The 19,044-nt window shown below is 54.0% G+C and overlaps 1 protein-coding gene across 1 annotated transcript; it reads right to left on the minus strand.

Moving 5' to 3' along the window:
* Positions 1 to 744: 744 nt before the first annotated feature.
* ADAMTS8 (ADAM metallopeptidase with thrombospondin type 1 motif 8) lies at positions 745 to 18,044 on the minus strand. Its single transcript, XM_040085253.1, has 9 exons — positions 17,454 to 18,044; positions 10,229 to 10,468; positions 9,849 to 9,981; positions 8,837 to 9,004; positions 8,105 to 8,403; positions 6,381 to 6,564; positions 5,889 to 6,061; positions 5,536 to 5,711; positions 745 to 4,150 (listed from the first exon to the last, which is right to left on the minus strand). The coding sequence occupies exons 1-9, from the start codon at positions 18,042 to 18,044 to the stop codon at positions 3,418 to 3,420; spliced, it is 2,697 nt and encodes an 898-aa protein (XP_039941187.1). The 3' UTR covers positions 745 to 3,417.
* Between the last annotated feature and the right edge of the window lie 1,000 nt (positions 18,045 to 19,044).

The following is a 19,044-nucleotide window of genomic DNA, read 5'->3' on the forward strand; positions in this document are numbered from 1 at the left end:
CAATCTATATTATGTATATACAATACCCATTATGTATATAAAGATACATTATCTAGAATATAATTATTATCTATTACATATTGTAGTAGTTATAAAATTCTGTGACAGTATATATGTATGTGTTATGTACATATAATAGATATGACATATAATGTATATAAATATATTATCATGGAGTAATAGGATCCTATGATAATATAACATATATCTAATAGATGATATATATAGATATATAATACAATTAGTTTGTGATATTATATGTGTATTATGCACATATATATGATGCATACATACATAATGTATATTATATGTGCATAATATGCACAATATATTATATGGAATGGTTCACATATATTATATATTTGATATGTGGTTCATATGATAGGGTTCTACATTATAGAACCATATAATTCTACAATAAGATAGGTATATAATATCTATAGATGAATGTATAGAAAAGAGGTAGGAGCTCCTAAGGCAGCTGCAAAACAGAGTTGCTTTAACATTTCTGCAGAATAATTCTGGCTCCGTGGATTTTGTCTATTCTCTCATGTAATATTTTGGTCCAGCATCTTAAAACCGAATGAACCATTTATTATCAATAAGATGTGGAAAAGAGAGGTTTAAAAATCTCTCTGGGATGGAGATAATAATAGTGCTGAGAAAAGTGCAAATAAAGACAAATGCAAAGAGATAAAAGGCAGGAAGTCCTTTATTGAAGGGGTAAAGGCAGAGCCACAAACTGTCTTCAAAATTTAAAACAAATACAAACAAGAGGCTAAAAATCAGAAAATTGTATTTCCCCCCATCTCCTGAAGATGAATTCCAAAGCTTAGTTTTGGTTGGGTTTGTTGTGCTTGCACAGCTTGGTTGGTACACCAGGGAGGAGGGAAACACCAGTCAGATACCAGAGTGGATAAACAATGAGCAAAGACATCCCTTCTCCGAGCTCCCTGCAGCTTTGGGAGAGGGGATGTGGGAGCAGCATGTTAAAACAGTCTTTTAATCTCTTTTTTCTTTTTTTTTTCCTCCTTTCCAGACAGCTACTGTACAAAACCAAACAGAAATTTGTAATAAATACCTAACACAAGAGGCTCAGTACATTGCTACAATCCTTCACTGAAGGGAAACATACATATATATATATATACACATATATATATATAGCCTAATATATAAAACCTCTTTGACTTAAATCAGCGTAAAGGCTACTTGTTTTTACAGAAGCCTGGGGCAGGAATTCCACTTGGCATCACCCACACCTCAACACAGCATCACTGCCTCCAGTCCCCCTCTGCCAGGGGGATCCCCACCCTCTTCCTCGCTGGAAAAGCAGCAGGATTTTCCCTCAACAAGGAGTTTTTACATCTAGGAAGCTCCAGCGAAGCAGCTGCATGGTGATTATAAAAAAAAATGGAACAGCCCCTTGGTGTGCATGACTCCTGTGTGATAAATACAGACGTTTTCCTTGGCACTGCCTCAGACTGATATTCCTGACCCATCCTAAATGCTGGTGGTGACACTGGAGAGGAAACACATGCTGGCTTGGAGTTAAAACCCTTGCAGGCTCAGAGGGGAGAAAGAAAATAACCCCGCAAGGCTACATGACTTTAGCATCCAGCTATTTGTTATAACTTAAATTCCTGGAGATTAATTAGCAGATGTAGAACATTGCCCAAAGGTAGGTCTGTACCACAGCCCAAACAGCTCTGCATCCAAACTCTGCAGCTGGCCTTCATGGTTTTTTTTTTTCTCCTTTCCTAAAAAAAATAAAGGAGCCAAGCCCTCAATACCCTCAATCATGAGCTGTATCTCCCGTGGTTTTAATAGGAATTGTGTATGGGAGGTGAAACAGGAATATTTCATGTTTTTGGGTAAATGGTGAGGTTTCTGTCTTCAGCAGAGCAGCTCATCCCACCATCCCATTCCAAACCTGTCGGGACAGCCAGGAAAGGGTCTCACACGAGCTTGGCTTGCCCAGGCAAAAGGGACAAGGAAAAGGATTTGATCCATAAATGTGAATGGGGAATCTGAAACAAAAAATTCCAGCCCTCCTCCCCTTCCTATGAGAAAAAAGCAGATCCCACTGGAAATTCAGCATTTTGGTGCCAAAAAGGAAGCCAAGGCAGGGTATGAGAGGAGCCTGGAGATACTGAATTGCTCATCCAGCAACAGCAAAATCTTTCCAAATTCCATCCCTGCTCCCCAGGCACTGGCTGCTGCTAGCACACGGCCAGCGATTGCTTCGGAAAGGGCAAAGTTCAGGGTCTGAACAGCCATCTGTGCTGGGGCCAGGCAGCAGCTGGGCTGGGGAGAGGGCTGTGGCTGCTTCCCACTGGGAAAGAGCAGCTCCAGCCTTGCCAGGCTTGGTTTTGCATTGAGAATTGCTCAAGCAAGGCTGGAGCTGGCACCAGATCTGAGCATTTTCACATATCCCAGGAAAGCAGGGGTGAAGAGCAGCACTGGTCACCTCTGGCATGATCTACAGCTCCTGGGCTCATCCCTGCTGCAAACCATTATCTCCAAAATTACAGCAGAGCTGAAAAAATGAGCCCACAGGGGACTGAAAGCCAAGGATGGGAAAGGAAACGCTGGCACACCGGAGTGCCTGCTCCAGAGGTCATCGCAATAGGCACTTCACAGTCGGAGCACTGCAGAATTAGGAATTAATTAATCCTCACAGTGGACCTCTAAGATCAGGTGTAATTAGGCCTTGGTTTTATAGCTGGGGAAAGAGAAGGGTGGGATAACAGCTCTGGGAATAACCGCCAATGCTGGGGATGTTTGGACACAGGGGTTTGTCGCCTTGTAGATTATATGTCCAGCAGAAACCACCTCTCACCTGTCCTCCTGCCTTATTCATGCTAGGATCTGGCTCTCAGCTTATTCCTTCTCCCACTCACACAAGCAGTTTATCTCCCAAGTGAAACCCACAGCTGACAAAACACTCCTCATGCTCCAAGACACCCACACTGCTGCAGGGAGGGGATGGCAACCCAAGAGATCCCAGCCTGACCAGCAAAGACACCCACCCTGCACCTCCTTGACCTGGGACAGGACGATGGCAAAACCAGGTTCCACATTTCCTCCAGTGCCAAACCCCAGCAAACCTTACAAAAGCCATCTGCAGCCACATTCAACGGCAGCCCTTCAAAAACACCCCACAGATATGCTTATTTTTCCCTTTCAGTTACAACTTGCCTGCGAGCAGCCACCCAAAAAGAAAAGGAAGAAAGAAAGGAAAAGAAGCGATTCCTCCCTGTTTTTCCGCCGTTATTCTCCCCTCTGAGGTAGAAATCGATGCGGTGGGGACGAACCACTGGAGAGCCGTCATTTGTCTGGCGAGCGAGCCCGCGGCGCCCTTGCAGTCCTGCCCCAGTGCGGTGGGAGGCCGTGGCACCCCTGACTCGGCGTGGCTCAGCACTGCTGCAGCACGCAGGCCGCGGTGGCCGGCGGTGGCCCCGGCGAGCTGCATTTCTCCGGGGCGGTGATTTTACCGGCGTAATCGATGCAGGAGGCGTTGCGCGTCCGCACGCCCTCGCCGCACGTTTGGGAGCAGGGGGACCAGGGCCCCAGGCGCCAGAGAGGGCAGGGCACGTCTCCACAGGGCTTGATGTCCTCGGGCTTGAGGGATCTGTTGCAGGCAGAGGAGGTTTGACCCTCCACGTCCCGGCAATCCACCGTCCGCCGCTGCCAGCCGGAGCCGCACGTCTTGGAGCACTCGGACCAGTCACCCAGGACCCACTGGGAGGTCAGCATCGGTCGGATGACGTTGACCGACTTCTTCTCTTTGCCCTTCTGCTTGCTGAAAGGGACGTCCTTGGGGATGAAGAAGCTGTACTTGACTTTGGGTGGGAAGACCTCGCTGGCAATCGTCAGCAGCTGGACGGTCAGCGGCTCTGGGAGCTGCCGGAAGCTCTGCAGCCTCTCCAGAGTCGTCATGGAGCCGCTGTATTTCAGGATGGTGCCCTTGATGAGGATGTCCTGCTCCATGGCTGAGATGGCAAAGTCTCCGTTCAGCAGGTACTTGCCCTCGAGGGTCTTCAGCGCCAGGTAGTTGCCATCATGCCGGACCCCTCGATGGCTGCGCTGTTTGATGTCGATGTTGGTGGCTCCGGCGGGGATGGTGACAATGTCATTGTAGCCGTACCTGCACGGGGCAAAGGGACATGGTTACTTTTCAAGACTTACCAAGAGCACGCTCGTGTAAGGAACAGCACTCAGGATCCTGGCTCCGAAGCCATCATCTGGATCCCCGAGCACCCAGGAGCTAGAAATATTGCAGATGTTCTAGACGTGAGCTCAGTTGGAAGATTTCTCTGAATTGCGTGTGAAAATGAGCGATGCAATCAAATGAACAGCCCTGTGATTACCAGCCTAGATGGGAAATTCCCCTTACTCTCTATGTATGGAAATGGTGAAGCTTTTGGGATTGAAAGCCTGTCAGTGGTGTTGCTGAAGGGTGACATCGCCTCTCTTTAATACAGAGATAACATAGATGTAGAATAATACAATGGGAGCGAGTCTCTGCATACTCAACTCACTTTTTGAAGGGTTTTGCGGCCACCACTACAGTGCAGAAGTAACCCCATTGGAGGATACAGGGGACATTCCCATGCCAGGGAAGCATTTTCCTGCAGAGCCCCATCCCTGGAGCTCCACGGGTCCCGGGACAGCAGGCGGAAGGTTTCACTTGAGCCCTCAGCGCTGTGACTCACACTCTGGGGCCAGCACAGGATCATTTTTCCATGGATCCCCATGGTGGATGCTGCGGTCAGTAATTAGGTTCAGAGTATTTTGGAAAAAAGCCTTTGAGTCAAACTCGGCTCTCCGTCACCCTGGCCTCCCTCACCCTGATCTTAATGGGATCTCTTCTTGGCCGTAGCTCCTATGCTAATCTCCCTTTAGTCAACCACAAACAACTCACAGGAGAGTGGAAGCCCCGTTTCAGCTGCTCCCTGGAAGGAAACCATTTAGGAAATATAATTTGACTGTGTGAGTCACCTCGCTGCACGGAACTGGACGGTTGGGCTTTTGTTATGGTTTTCCAACAAAAGCCCTAAATTCTGCTCTTTGGCAAAGAGATGGTGGGTGAGGGAAGTGGCTGCCTCAGTGCCCTTGTCCCGGGATTCAAATTCACCCCCAAACCTAGGGAAAAGTTATTGAACATTTATATCACATGTCAGCCCTTGAATATGCGTCCAACTCACTGCACTAGCGTGAAATGTGCTTTGTAAACTCGCTGGGGCAGCAGGATTTATTTGCGGTGGTGCACCGAGCCCGTCACATCAGTTATTATTTTAGGAAATAAGCTCTACTTGGCTTGTATAATTTTGCCCCGAAATAAACTGAGCCTAAGCCCCGGAGTCTGGGGAGGAGCCCAGGCTCTTGCAATGCCAGCCAGCTGAGGATGCTGGCTTGGATCCTAATACATTCCTAGCCTACAACTTTAGGGACAGAAAAAGGGGATTGAGAGGGGATGCTGGTGTTTCTCCCACAGCCCATCCCTGCAGAACCTTCCCCCTGGCGCCTCACTTGGATCTGTTGAGCGAGCCGGATATCTTCCTGCAAGTGGAGCCATTGCCACCGCACACCCCGCACTTGTCCAGCTTCTTGGAGGACCCGATGACGTGATCACAGCCAGCCTTGATGCACTGCCCGTGGACGCAGATGGAGAGGGTCTCTGGGCCACACAGCGTCCCATCGATCACCTGGGAGAGGGGCATGCAGAGGAGTAACGAGGGCATGAGTTCTGACGTGGGGTAAACAGGAGTGATTCCCACCACCAGGAATCTTACTTTGGTGATTTCCACCACCGGAAATCTTACTTTGGTGATTTCCACCACCAGGAATCTTACTTTGGTGATTTCCATCACCGGGAATCTTACTTTGGCCTCAAAGACTTTGAATTCGCTCCTCCCTCGGGCTCGGCAGAAGAGTTTGCATCTGTCTCGGGGGGACACTCCCGCATATTTAGGAACCCACTCCAAGTGATTCCCTTCCAGGTCAGTGAAGTTGTAGCTGTTGTACTTCTCACACTGCTGCTCCCGAAAGCTTTTCCCTGAAAGGAAAGGTGAAACACGGCCCAAAATCCATGAGAAGCTGGAGCTGCTGTCCTTGGCCATCACAGAGACGTGATGGGAGCGAGCTAAGGATAGCGAGAGCACGTGGTGAGCGTGCAAACAGCGGAGGAATGTCATGAAGGAGGGATCCCACTCTCCTTCATCAGCCACACAAGGTCACAGCCCCCAGCAGGATGCTGTTGCTCCCCCCAGACACAAACACCCAAGGGAGAGCAGAGCAATGCGTTCTGTAACGTTTCCCTGCAACGTTCTGGAGGAGCGGGAGCGGAGCGGGCGTTTGGGAAGCGCCATCCTCACCGTCGGGCGGGCACTCCTCGGTGTGGCAGGACTGGTACTTGGTTCTCTGGCCCTCGCAGTAGCTGCCGCCGTGCCGGGGCCTGGGGCTGTCGCAGTGGCGGTGCGAGAACTGGATGCCTCCCCCGCAGCTCCGGGAGCAGGAGCCCCACGCGCTCCAGGGGCCCCAACCGCCGTCCACCGCCGGCTGCAAGAGGCCAGGAGAAGCTGCTGAATCCATCTCTGGGCCTGTCCATCCCCAGCTGCTCCCTCCCAGGGCGAGCTAAGGGCTGGAGCAATGCTAAAATCTGGCCCCAGCCCTGATCCAGGAAAGCGCTTTGGCACGTACTTCACACAAAGTTAATGCTGACTTCCACCGGCCTGTTCACATGCTTAAAGTTAAGCTGGGCTTTGAGCGCTTTGCTGACTGACTCTGAAATCCCTGCTAATTTCCTCAGCAGGGCAAAAACTCTCGATTTAATTGCAGATCCACACTGCTTGTTTTGGTTCAGATCAGCCCACAGCTCAGTAGCAGACTTTTGTCTATGAGCTGGACTGGCCAGTAATAAATATTAACGAAGAAGAGATATCCAGAAACAAATCAGCCCAACCCAAAGCCACTCAAGGAGCCCACGGGGGTGGAGCCAGAGATTTGGGAATCACAAAGGGTGAAGCCCCAGCCCAGCTGTATTGGGTCTGTGGTTGGTGGGGGGTACAGGGGTGGCTTCTGTGAGCAGCTGCCAGAAACTCCCCCCGTGTCCAGCAGAGCCAACAACAGCTCCAGGATGGACCCACCACTGGCCAAGGCTGAGCCCAGCAGAGATGGTATTGACCTTGGGGAGAATGTATTTAACAAGAAAAACAAGTTATTAGTAATTGGGTTCACAGAAGAGAGGAGTGGGAGTGTAAGAGGAATAGCTCTGCAGACACCCAGGGCAGTGCAGGAGGAAAGGCAAGGATTCCTCCAGGTACCGGAGCTGAGATTCCCCCAGAATTCTGTGGGGAAGGACCACGGTGAGGCAGCTTTGCCCCTGCAGCCCGTGGAGGGCATGGGGGTGCAGAGATCCACCTGCAGCCCCTGGAGGAACCCAGGCCAGAGCAGGGGAGTGCCTGAAAGAGGCTGTGAGCCTGTGGGAAAATGAGCTGGTGCAGGATCCTTGCAGGACCTGTGGAGAGAGGAACCCACGCTGGAGCAGGTGTGCTGGAAGGACTTGGGACCCTGTGGAAGACCCACACTGGAGCAGCCTGTCCTTGAAGGACTGACCCTGTGGAAGAGTGACCCCCCATTGCAGCAGTTTGTGGAGAACGTGTCCATGGGAAGGACTCGTGTAGGAGAAATTCATGGAGAATTGTCTCCCATGGGAAGAACGCCACGCTGGAGCAGGGGAAGGACTCTGACTCCTCTCCCTGAGCAGCAGCACGAACAGCCTGTGATGAACTGACCATAGCCCCCATTCCTTGTCTCCCTGTGCTGCTGGAGAGAGAAAGGAGAACTGGGAAGGAGGGAGGTGTGAAGGAAAAGTGTTTTTAAGGTCTTACTTCTCATTATTCTGATTTTGTTACTAATAAATTCAATTACCATCCCTAACCTGAGCCTTTTTTGTCCATGAGTAATTTCTCACAGTCCTTATCTCAACTCATGAACTGTCCTGAACTTCCCTGTCCAGCTGTGGAGGGGAGTGAGAGGGGGGCTCTGGTGGGCACCTGGAGTGCAGCCACCACACCACCATTGCCCGGTGTCCCCTTACCTGGGGTTTCAGAGCATCCTGCTGCACACAGCGCCCGTCCCAGCACAGCCCCTCGGCTTTGCAGGGGGTTCCGTCGGCCCAGGGCAAGCTGCCGTTCTTGGTGTGGCACAGGGGCTCCCCACTGCCCGTCCTGCACCACAGCTGGGAGCAAATATCCTCCTCCGTGGTGTTGGGGCAGTGCTGGAAGTCCTTGCCAAAGATCTGCTGGCATTGCTGGTCCAGGCTGTACAGGGCTCTTTGGCCGGGCAGCTCGGCAGGCAGGGACACGGGCTCGGCCGGGGCGTCCAGCAGGCAGTCACCTGGGCCAGGGTCAAGAGTTAGGCTGCAGGTGGAGCTTTCAGGGCTTGGTGCCACTGATTGCATCAAGCAGGGCACCCACATCTCTGTCCGTGGTCTGGTTTGACTCCCCCTTCACCCCACATGGCTCCAGGCACGGAAAAGAGCCTGAGCAGTTACGGAAAAGGCTGTTTTGAGTGATCACAGAATCACCAGGTTGGAAAAGACCTCCAAGATCATCGAGCCCAACCCTAACACCTCAACCAAACCACAGCACCAAGTGTCACATCCAGTCTTTGTTTAAATACATCCAGGGATGGTGATTCCACCACCTTCCCAGGCAGATCATTCCAGTACTTTATCATTCTTTCTGTGAAAAACCTTTTCCTAACACCCAAGCTTGGCACAGAGACATCATGATCCCCTTGTTTGTGACGCAGCTGACTCGAGCCTTACCGTGCCCTCCGTCCAGGAACTCGGTGAGGTACATGGCACTGCAGGGCGACCAGGGCTGGGTCTTGTTCAGGTGGATGAAGAGAGGAGCCATCACGTGGTGCTCGCCGAGGGGCCCGAAGAGCCGCTCGCAGTTCTTGGAGTCGTCGTGGGGCATGCTGAGCACATGGCCTGGGGAGCAGAGAGTGTGGCACAGCTGAGCTCCCAGCTCCCGCTCCGCAGCAGAGGCTGTGTGGGACCACCTGTGAGGTACCAAGCAGCTCCTGTTTCTGCCAAAGCTATTTGCTTCCACAAACCAGAAGGCATAAAAAGCTGCTTGCCCTGTCTCAGCGGTACAGCCTGCCGTGTGCAGGGCAAAGCAGCGCGAATTTGCAGAAACCCAGCAAGGGTTTGGGATGGAAGGAGATTAAAGCTCATCTCATTTCACTCCCTGCCATGGACATGGACACCTTCCACTAGATCAGGTTGCTCCATGTCCCGTCCAACCTGACCTGGAACGTTCCCAGGGACGGGGCAGCCACAGCTTCTGTGGGCAAAAATGAGTCAGAGCAGGAATGGTAAACCAAGACAGAGACGTGCTTGATCCCACGCCTGAGCTCATCACAACAGGTCAATCATACAATCACTAAGGTTGGAAAAGATCTCCAAGATCCTCAAGCCCAACCTGTGGCTGATCCCCACCTTGTCACCCAGCCCAGAGCACTGAGTGCCACCTCCAGGTGTTTTTTGAACAACTCCAGGGATGGGGACTCCACCACCTCCCTGGGCAGCCCCTTCCAATGCTCGACAACCCTCCCAATGAAGAAATGCTTCCTGAATTGGTACAATGCACCAATTCACACCAACTTGGGTACTTCTGAATCTTTCTGCTGGTGCAAACCAGCTTTTGCCAGTGCCAGGAGCTCCCCAAGGCTCCGTGGGTGCTCCCCAGCCAGGAGATGCTGGGCTGTGCCCCAACCCCTCCCAGCAGCAGGACTGGAAGAAGCAGACTTCCCCTTGGGAAGGGACGTGTTACCCAGTTCATGAGCCAGGGTGTAGGCTGCCTGCAGGCCCTCGTCCTCGATCACGGAGCAGCTCTTGTTGCGGTCGCACATGGTGCCGATATCCGCCACTCCCAGCGTGTCGCAGCTTTGGTGTCCGCAGAAGTCCTGTTTGTGCCAGGCAGGGGGAGCGGTCAGCGGGGGGGACGGGGCCCCACGTTCAGCCCCAGCATCTCTGTGAGCAGCCCACAGCTGGTGTGCACCCCAAATGAAACCACCGCCCCCAAGTGCTTCGCTGCAAGCTCCATCCTTTGCACGGCGCGGCATCCACCTCCTCGATCGACCCCTTCTCCCCCTCCAGGGATGCCGTGAGCCCTTTCCCTCCTGCAGCAGGGCATTCCCGAGGGATGCTGACCTGTCTGGTGAGGAGGATGGCAGTGTCGTAGTGCTCTGGGTGCCGGTCGCTCGGGGGGTTGAACCTTTGCTGCCAGCTGCAGAAGTTGCGCAGGGTGAGGCCGCCGTTGTCGGACACCTCCGGCCCCGCCGCCGCCTCCTCCACCACCAGCACCTTCACCACCACCAGGCTGACGGAGTTCCTCAGGCTGGGGTGCTTGTAGATGCGAGCTGCCATGGACATCAGGGTCAGGACGTGGTTCTGTGGGGGGAGAGATGGGCAGGCAGAGCCTGGGTGAAACCTCTGCTACGGGGAAATTGGTTTTGTTTCAAAAGAATCAGGCTCGTTAATGAAGCCCATCACACCCAGACCACGGGCTGACGGACTCAGCGCTTTCCTGGATGTGATGCTTTACACCTTGTGCTGGTTGACAAGCCCTGCATCCCCTGCTCCAAACGCTGTGCCACCTCTCCCATGAACCTTTTGCACCAAGAGATCCCTTCTGAAGAAATTCCTTGGGGAAAACCTCAGCATTCTGGAGAGTTCTCTGCATATTCCCGAAGCATTAGCCCTGCCCATGGCAGGAACCACCTCACTCACATCTCGCTGGAGCAAAACCACCCAGCAGAACTTCTGGTTGTGCAGGTCACAGGGCTCGGACCCAGCATCCTTGGCAACAAACTGGGACTAAAACACTTTGACAGCCAAGACTTTGCCCAGCAGCATCCCCTGCTTGGTGATGATCGGGGATTACTTAATATGTCAAAAGCGCCAGCGATGTTTAGGCTGATGTAAACATCTTATCAGAGCATCAGAATTCCTCCTCTGCTTGGCATCGCTCACAGCCCCGAGTCAGGAGAAAAAAATGCAGCTATTACACAATGTAGTATTGGGAAAGAGAAAGTGGCTTCTCTCCTCCCCAGACAAATTACACCCTGCGGTCTCAATTCAGAGCCTAATTAAACTGGAAGGACTCGATGGGAGCCCTCTGCAATAGCCAAGTTTCACCCAAAATACATTTCCTGAGCAAAGCCGACCCTGTGTGCTCGTCCATCACGGCGCTGCCAGGACAATGCCATTTTCTGAGACACAGAGTGCTGTTTTCTTAGCAAATGAGGGAGATGTTGAGTGAGATGCAGCATATTTGCTGCACCGAGAGCCGCTTGCCCGGGGCACTTGTGGCTATTTTAAATTATTCTGCCGCATTTTATCCCGTCACTGGCAGCTCCACGTAAACAGATGTTTCGTTTCAACAAGACATATCCCAAGCTCATTATCCAAGGGCAGGCCCCAGCAAGGATGATGGGAGCAGGGAATAGACTGGGTTATTTAGGCTGGCCAGGTCTCCACGCCGTGACTCACATCCAGCCCGGAGCATGCAGCTCATGTCACGGAGAAGTCACTGCCGAGACAAGGAGCTGAGGTGAGATCCCCATGAGGGGATGCTCCGTGAAACTTGGGGGAATTGTTCACCCTGTGGGGAAAGTCCATTGGGAACCTTGCTAAGAATAGCCCAAAGCCTTCCTAAAATTACGCCTCCCTGAAGATCTAGAAGGATGCGCTGCGCTGGGGCTGCTCATCATGGGGTCCCTCATTTTCAAGGCAATAAATCTGCATCCTTTTCTAACCCATTGGAGGTTTCTGTCCATAACAGTAGATTTGACCTGGGAGATGTCAGTTCATACCACAAACCCCCCAGGACACCAACTCTCGCATCCTCAGGGGTGCATCCAGCCAAAAACCTCTTTCAGCAGTAGGAGCAGAGGGACTTGGAAAACATCTGTCCACCTTCCTTGAGTCTGTAAAGGGAAGATGGAAAGCAAACCGAACAAACAGCTATTTAGTGAAGATTAAGAGGTCCAATTCACTTGTTCCACCATCTGGTGTCTATTTATACCCATCCCTGGCCTGTGCAGGAGTGGGTTGGGATCTGGATGGACCCTGGCTGCTCTGGGGAGAGCAGCAATCCACCTGCACTGCCTTGGCCCAGCCAAGGGCTTGGAGCCATGGACAAAAGCAAATTACGGACCCTCAGGGCTCAGGAGAAGCCAGCTGAGAGCTTTTGGCCAACAACTGGCTGGGGATGAGCTGAATCCTGCTGGTCCCATCCTCTCTCTGCCTTTGCAAACCGGCTCTGGCCTGACCAATTACCCAGGAGGGAATGCTGCCTTCTCCAGGGTTTCCTTCCCAGCACCCAGGCTGAGATGTGCGGATTGGGATCAGGTGCAGGGCAGTGCTTTGGGTTGGTTTGAGGAGCCCAGGGCTGCAAACACATTGGTTTCTGCCTTCTTGCCAGGCACTGCAGCCCTGCAGGCACGAGGAGCTTCCCTGCCAAGCAGCGGATCTGGCAGGATGTGTGGTAAACACAGCTGGAAAATCATCCTCTTACCTGCTCCGGAGGAGAGGACACCAGAGTGACCCAGAGAGGGTCATGGAGCATCCCTTCCCTGCCCCATGCACTGCATTTGTGTCAAGGCACAGTGGAGGGTGATGCCCCACCAACCTCCTGCCCCTTCTCCCCCCAGCTGCAATCCTGGGCTCCCTCTGCTCTCAGTATCAAATCCCACCCGCTTCTCCCTAAAAACGAGGAGGGATGACTTTTGTCTGCCACACCTGTCTTGCAGCAGCTCCGAGATCCCCTCTGCCACAGCACCACTGTGTCTGGGAGAGCCCTGCCCTGAGCCAGGCACTGCCTGACAGGAGCCCTCCGGCAGCAAACAGCACAGAGCGACAGGGAAAAGAAACACAGCTCGGAGCAAGGGGAACTGAGGGGGTTGGTGGTTGTCTCTACCCTCACTGAAGGACTGAGTTTTCTGACACAGGCTCTTGCAAAGTCCCTGCTTACATTCCCTTTCATGGGAACCACTCAGAAGCCGAAGCCTGCAAAGATCCTCAAACACTGGCATTTATTTTTAATTATTATTATTAGAGTGAAACGGCTCTTACGCAGACACTATTATTGTGGTGCGCACAGAATGATTTCATGTTGCTGGACCCACCCAGGACAGCAGGGAGCACCCAGAGAACACGCAGAGAACACCCCTGCCTCCCCCCAGCACGCTCCCCAAAGTGTGGGGAGCAATGCTCAGCCCAGCCTGGGGCTGTAGGATTGCTGGTTGGTTGGATTTTGTTGGATTTTTTCCCCCCTTGCTTTCTCCCTAGAAGCCAGCATTTCTGCAGAGAGGGAAAAGAAGAAAGAAATGTTGAGATTCTGGAGAGCAGGGGGATGGAAGGAAGCAAAGCCAGGGTCAGAGGTAAGGGCTGCCCAGACTTTTAAAAATCAGCTGGTAAAAACATCTCAGGTTGTTCTTTTCCCCAAGGCACCACCTGTGAGCTCCCCTGTGCCTTGGGTGCCCAGGGCTGCTGGCTGCCCTGCCAGCCTCCTCCTCTGGTTTTAAGCCCACGCCAAGAATTCCCTTGTAAAAATGTGGGAGGCAGCCAAAGGAAATGGGGGGCAAGCCAGGGGAGAGGGGCACACCTTGCCAGGCTGCCGGCGCCCTCCTGCCTGCCCATCCCTGTTCTGTGTGCCACAGGATTCTTCCCCCCTTCTCTCTCCCTCTTTGCTGGATATTTAAGGCTGAGACAGGGAAACTGAGGCACATCCAGACTGTCCCCACATCCCCAGAGGCAGAGCTGGAGTAAAACCCCATCCTAAGAGCATCCCAGAGCGGGAGTGCTGCAGTTTGGGAGCCAGCATGGAGCTGCTTCAGTGGGAGGCAGCACATTTCACTCCAAAGCCCTGAAATGCAGCAGCTGTTGTATATCCCAGCGTGAGGAGACTGCACCAGCCAGAGGAATATTTAGGGAGGCTGCCTGATCCTCCAGCCCCCTGCCCCAAAGAGGATGCAGGCTCAGGGTCACACTCAGAGGACAAATCCCAAAGCTGGTGATGGCAGCATCACACAGGTCCCCCTTGGCAAAGATCCCCTTTAATCCCACTCCTTTGGGATGGGTTTAGGAGGGGCTGGCTCCTTTTATTAAGGGATTAAGCGAATTTACCCACTCACACTGCAAAATACCCTAAAGCAAGAGCAGGACACGAGGGGACCTGGAGCTCCAGGGGGGCTCTGGGTTTGTCTCCTGCCCCTGTGGGTGTGGGAGAGCCGTGGCTTTGGAATTACCTCCGGTCCATCGGGGTGTGGGAGAGCTGGCAGCAGGACCCTGGCAATGCCCTGTGCCCTACACTCCTGCCTGGCCTGAAAGGGACTCCTAAAACCTCACCAATCTGAAAAAACACAGGGGTCAGCGAGGAATCCCAGACTGACCTGACTCTGCTGTGGCCCTCAGTCATTACCAGGGAGTCGGGAACAGCAGATCCCTCACTTGCAAGAGGAGGAGGGAAAGGGGATCACAGCCATGGTGCTTGTGGAGGAAAGCTTGGAAATGCGTCTCATCTGCACCCAAGAGACTGGAGAAATCCCACCACAGGAATCCCATTCGGCTGCCAACTGGCTGGGGATGCTGCAGCTGGGTTTTGGAGCTGCCTGGTGCTTTAGGTGTCTTGGCAGATGTTCCCAAGCCACGCAGAGCATCCTCACAAGTGCAGCCCAGCTGCAGGTGCTCAGCCCTTCTGCCCAGGGGCAGGATTAGCCCCATCTCCTGCCTCAGCTCCCCCTGCTCAAAACACCACTTCATGCTGTGAGTGATGCTCACAGCCCCCCTTCGTTTTCCAGCACTGGGGATCCTCTGCAAGAAAAATGGAAAAAATCCCGTGTCCAGCCTGGAGCCTCGCTCCCAGCCCCACATCAGAGGGCTCTTCCCAGTCCCTGCAGGCTGAATCTTGCCACATCTCCCAGGATTTATTGCCCAGCACTGTCCTGCTGCTGATGCCCCGACAAATCCCCCATCCCCTGCAATCATCAAGCCCAAACAATGACTAAACCCCCAAATTTCAGGTCTGGTTCTGCTCTCACTCCACCACTCCCTCCTGGTTTACATAAAAGTATTGATGAAGGTAGAATAAGCTCTTATTGTCTCAATTAGGTTAACAGCTGAGCTGTGAGGCTCAAATTGATTGGAAATAAATCATTAACAGCATTTTCCCACCGCAAGCATGGCATTGATTATAACTCTCAACGCTTGAGTGCATCTTAGGGTGACTCTTCTGCTCGAGCTGTTACAACTTATGCAAGAAAATAACTGGGAATACAAACAATGCTGGTGACCTTTAATAAATATTTGGTAATTAAAGTGTGGTTACGGGAAGAAAAGTCATTATATAAATACGGTTTGTTCTGACTCAACATTTCTACTCCCTGGGCATCTCTCCTAGTCAGCTCTCTAAGATCACCCCAGCACTTGCCACTGCTTTTTTCACCCCACAAGAAAGGTATTTAGGGAGAAGCAAGATTGCTGTGCTGCTCCCTGCATTCTTGCTCCAGAGAACAAAAGACACACAAACACAGCAGGTGGTTTTCTGGTTGCCGTTTCTTTAGCTGCTGCACCGGAGCTGGTGGAAGTTTTCTCCCAAATAATCTAATATGCTGTTACTCTATTCACCCCAAACAAGATCTTTGAAGGTTTCCTTCCCATCCCTGAGAGCTGATGCAAAGATATTGCTCTAGGGGCAAGGAAATGATGGTAAAATGGGAGCCAAGCAGGCAGCAGCACCCAGCCCAGGCTGGAGCAGCCAAGGCAGGGCAGGGTGTCCCGCTCCAGCCCCTTGGTTATTTGTTTCCTCTCCTGCTGCCTTCACAGATTTACCCAGACATCTGTTGCTTTTTCCCCAGCTCAAGCTGGGCATTATCAGGATTCCCCTCAACCCAAGCATGTCACCTTATTTCTAGCAATTCAGGCACCCTTGGGTGCTGCTTTAAAACCATCAGGTGCCCAGCTGGGTGCAGAAGGTTCACTGCACTATTTTTTTCTGCCCTCTTGGGGAATCAGAGACCAACTTCACACTATGGGGAGAGTAATTCCTACCACCATTTATATGCCTGTCACTTAAAAATTCAGCTTACTCCACTTCAAACTCTCTTCTGAGCACTGTGAGCACTCGAGGTACCTCCAGGAGCATCATCCCCCGCTCACTGACCCTCTGCTATCTGCTCCTGCCAGCCTGGCTTGGTGGCAAAACCCAGCAAGGGGCAAAACCAGAGTGAAGCTGAGCAGCTGAAATCAGCTGGAGCCCCAAGGTTTAGCATTTCCCAAGGTCCAGCCTGGCCTGAGCAGGGCTGGAATTAAAACACTGCTTTCCTAGGAGCAGAGAAGCCCCTGGGGGAAGGATAAAGCCGGTAGAAGAGGCAAAGCCAGGCTGCCAAAACCCAGCCCGTGGTTTCAGCTTCCAGGACTCTTCTCCCAACCTGCGGATGAGCGACTTCAACGCACAAAATTACCCCTTGCAAAGACCCCGGAGCATTTCCGACGGTGCAAGCCTGAGTTTGGAGCCGAACCACCATCCCTGCAGGGCAGGGCTGGGGAGCTGCCTTTGCCCGAGGGATGAAAACTGACCCGGCGCTGATGAATGAGGCACATGGACAACCCCGGAGATGGGCGGGGGAGGCTGGGACGCCTCGGTCTCTGCTCCTGGGGTCTCCCCAAAAAGCCTGGTCGGGACAGGGACTCCGCAGAGAGTGTTTAAAGAGGCTGAAGAATTCCCGTCGCTGCTGGCTGCGGGAAAGGGCTGTTCATCCATCTGCTCAGCCGCGAACAGGTGGCTCAGGAGCGGGGCTGCGCCTCACTCAGCCCCTGCTCTATTTCCTATCGCCCGGAGGGGAGCTGAGCCCATTGCTTGGCAGCGCGGCTCTTCCCTCGTAGCACGAAGGGCACTGCCCCGCCCTGTCCCCACCTTTGGGGACACCGGGCTGATGCGACATCGCGGTGCGCGGTGTGTGCGGAGACAGCTCGCTGGGTCTGGGGAAGGGTCCCCAAACGCTGAGTGAACCCCGCAGATCACCAGTGCGGCTCTGCCCCGGGGGTTTGCAGCCCCCACACAGCAAGGGAAGGTGGGGGACCGAGGTCGCTCAAAGTTGTCCCCGGCGTCGCGGGGCTGGGCGAGGGGGGACCGGGCAGCGGGCAGGACAGGAGCGGCCGGAGAGGCAGTGGGGCTGGAGGAGTGGGACAGCACGGAGCGGGATGAAGGGATGCACGCGTAGGAAGCACGGAGGATGAAGGCGACAGAGAGGGCAGCGGGAGCGCAGGAGCGGAGACTGGGACAGCAAGGGGCGGAACGACGGAGAGGCTTGCGGGGACGAACGCGGTGAGACAGCACAGTCCCCGGCCGCGGGGGACGGCAGCCCTTACTTACCTCCACGTCCTCCCCGTAGAAGCGCACCATGGACGCGTCAGCCACCAGCAGCGTCTCCACGTAGCGCGCCTGCGACACGAAGCGCGGGGCCCTGCGCGGCGGCTCGGCGCCGGCGCTGCCCGCGGGGCTCCCGCCCGCTCCCGCCGGCGCCTCCCGCCGCCTCAGCCGGTGCAGCCGCCTCCAGGGCGGCCCGGGCGCGGCCGGCCCCAGCGGCCGCAGCTCGTAGGCCGCCCCGTCCAGGAGGAAAGCGGCTCTGAGGCCTCCGCCGCAGCTGCTGAGCACGGCGGGGGCATCGGGGCTGCCCTCGACGGCGCCCGAGTAGAAGCAGCCCCGGCGCGGCGGCGGGGGAGGGCGGCGGCTCCCCAGGCGCTGGAGGCGGAGGCGGGGGGCCAGGAACGCGTTGTCGGGGCGGAGGCGGAGGACCACGGCGCGGCCGAAGGCGGCCAGGCGCAGGGCCAGCTGCCCCGACGGCGCGGGCAGGCGGGCGGGCAGCACGGGCTGCGCGTCCCGCGGAGGCGGCAGCGCCCAGGCGTGGCACAGCAGCAGCAGGTGGAGCGGGGCCCGGCCGCCCAGCAGCGCCCGCCGCCCCATGCCGGCCCCGCAACCCCCCGGGCTCTTCCCCCGCAGCCTCCGCGCCGGCCGCCGAGCCCGCTGTATTTATACTTTCTCCCCCCGGCTTTGACATAAGAGGTTTATTTTTGATCTCTCGCTGTTCTCCCCACTCCCCTCCCCTGCCAGCCGGAGCCTGGGGGAGGAGGAGAAGTGAAAGAGAGAGAGAGAGAGAGAGAGAGAGAGAGGAGGGAAAAAAAAAAAAAAAAAACAAAAAAAGAAAAAAAAAAGAAAAATAAACACACACCCACAAAAAAATAAAAAATATCCCCCCCAAACCAAAGGGAAAAAAAAAAAAAACCCACTTAAAAAAAAAAAAAAAGAGAGAAAACCCACCCCAACCCACTTTTGGATACGATTTGAGGCCAATCAGGCGCCGGCAGCCCCGCCTGCCTCCAAGTGTCAACTCCAGCCTGTTGCTCTCCCAGTATTAACCCCTTCTTCAGCCCCAGCGCTGCCATCACGGCTCTGATCCTTCCCAGGCTCCGGGGGTCCTGCCCCGGGAGAGGGGCTGGCGCAGTTCCCCCTCCACCACCACGGAAGGATTTACTCCCGAGGGCTGATTCTCCGCATCCCTTCCCGGCTGGAAAGCGCCCGGCCCGTGCCAGCTGGAGAGCATCTCGTTTCAGAAGGTGCCTCGGGAGGTTCCCATGTCCTTCCCTTAGCCAGGGACAGAGAGGGCTGTGGGCCCCAGGGAAAACTCCAACGGGACACACGTACAAGGAATTTCCATGCTCTGAACCAACAGCTGGATCCACATGGGGTTTCCTCCAGCTGGAATAAGACAACCGGCTAAATCAGACTTGTGGAAAATACCTATGAGAATATTACAATGCAGCCAGCTCCTCCTGTTGCTCCTCTTTTGTTTGTTTCTCTGTGTGTCTTGTGTGACTTCATTTACAAACCCTTCATTCACCCCGTTTCAGACCGAGCTGGAATTCCCAACTGCATTCCCTTTGCAGTGAGGAGAAACCCTGCAGCA

Source organism: Hirundo rustica, chromosome 23 (assembly GCF_015227805.2).
Source record: "Hirundo rustica isolate bHirRus1 chromosome 23, bHirRus1.pri.v3, whole genome shotgun sequence".
In the NCBI taxonomy this organism is placed as follows: domain Eukaryota; kingdom Metazoa; phylum Chordata; class Aves; order Passeriformes; family Hirundinidae; genus Hirundo; species Hirundo rustica.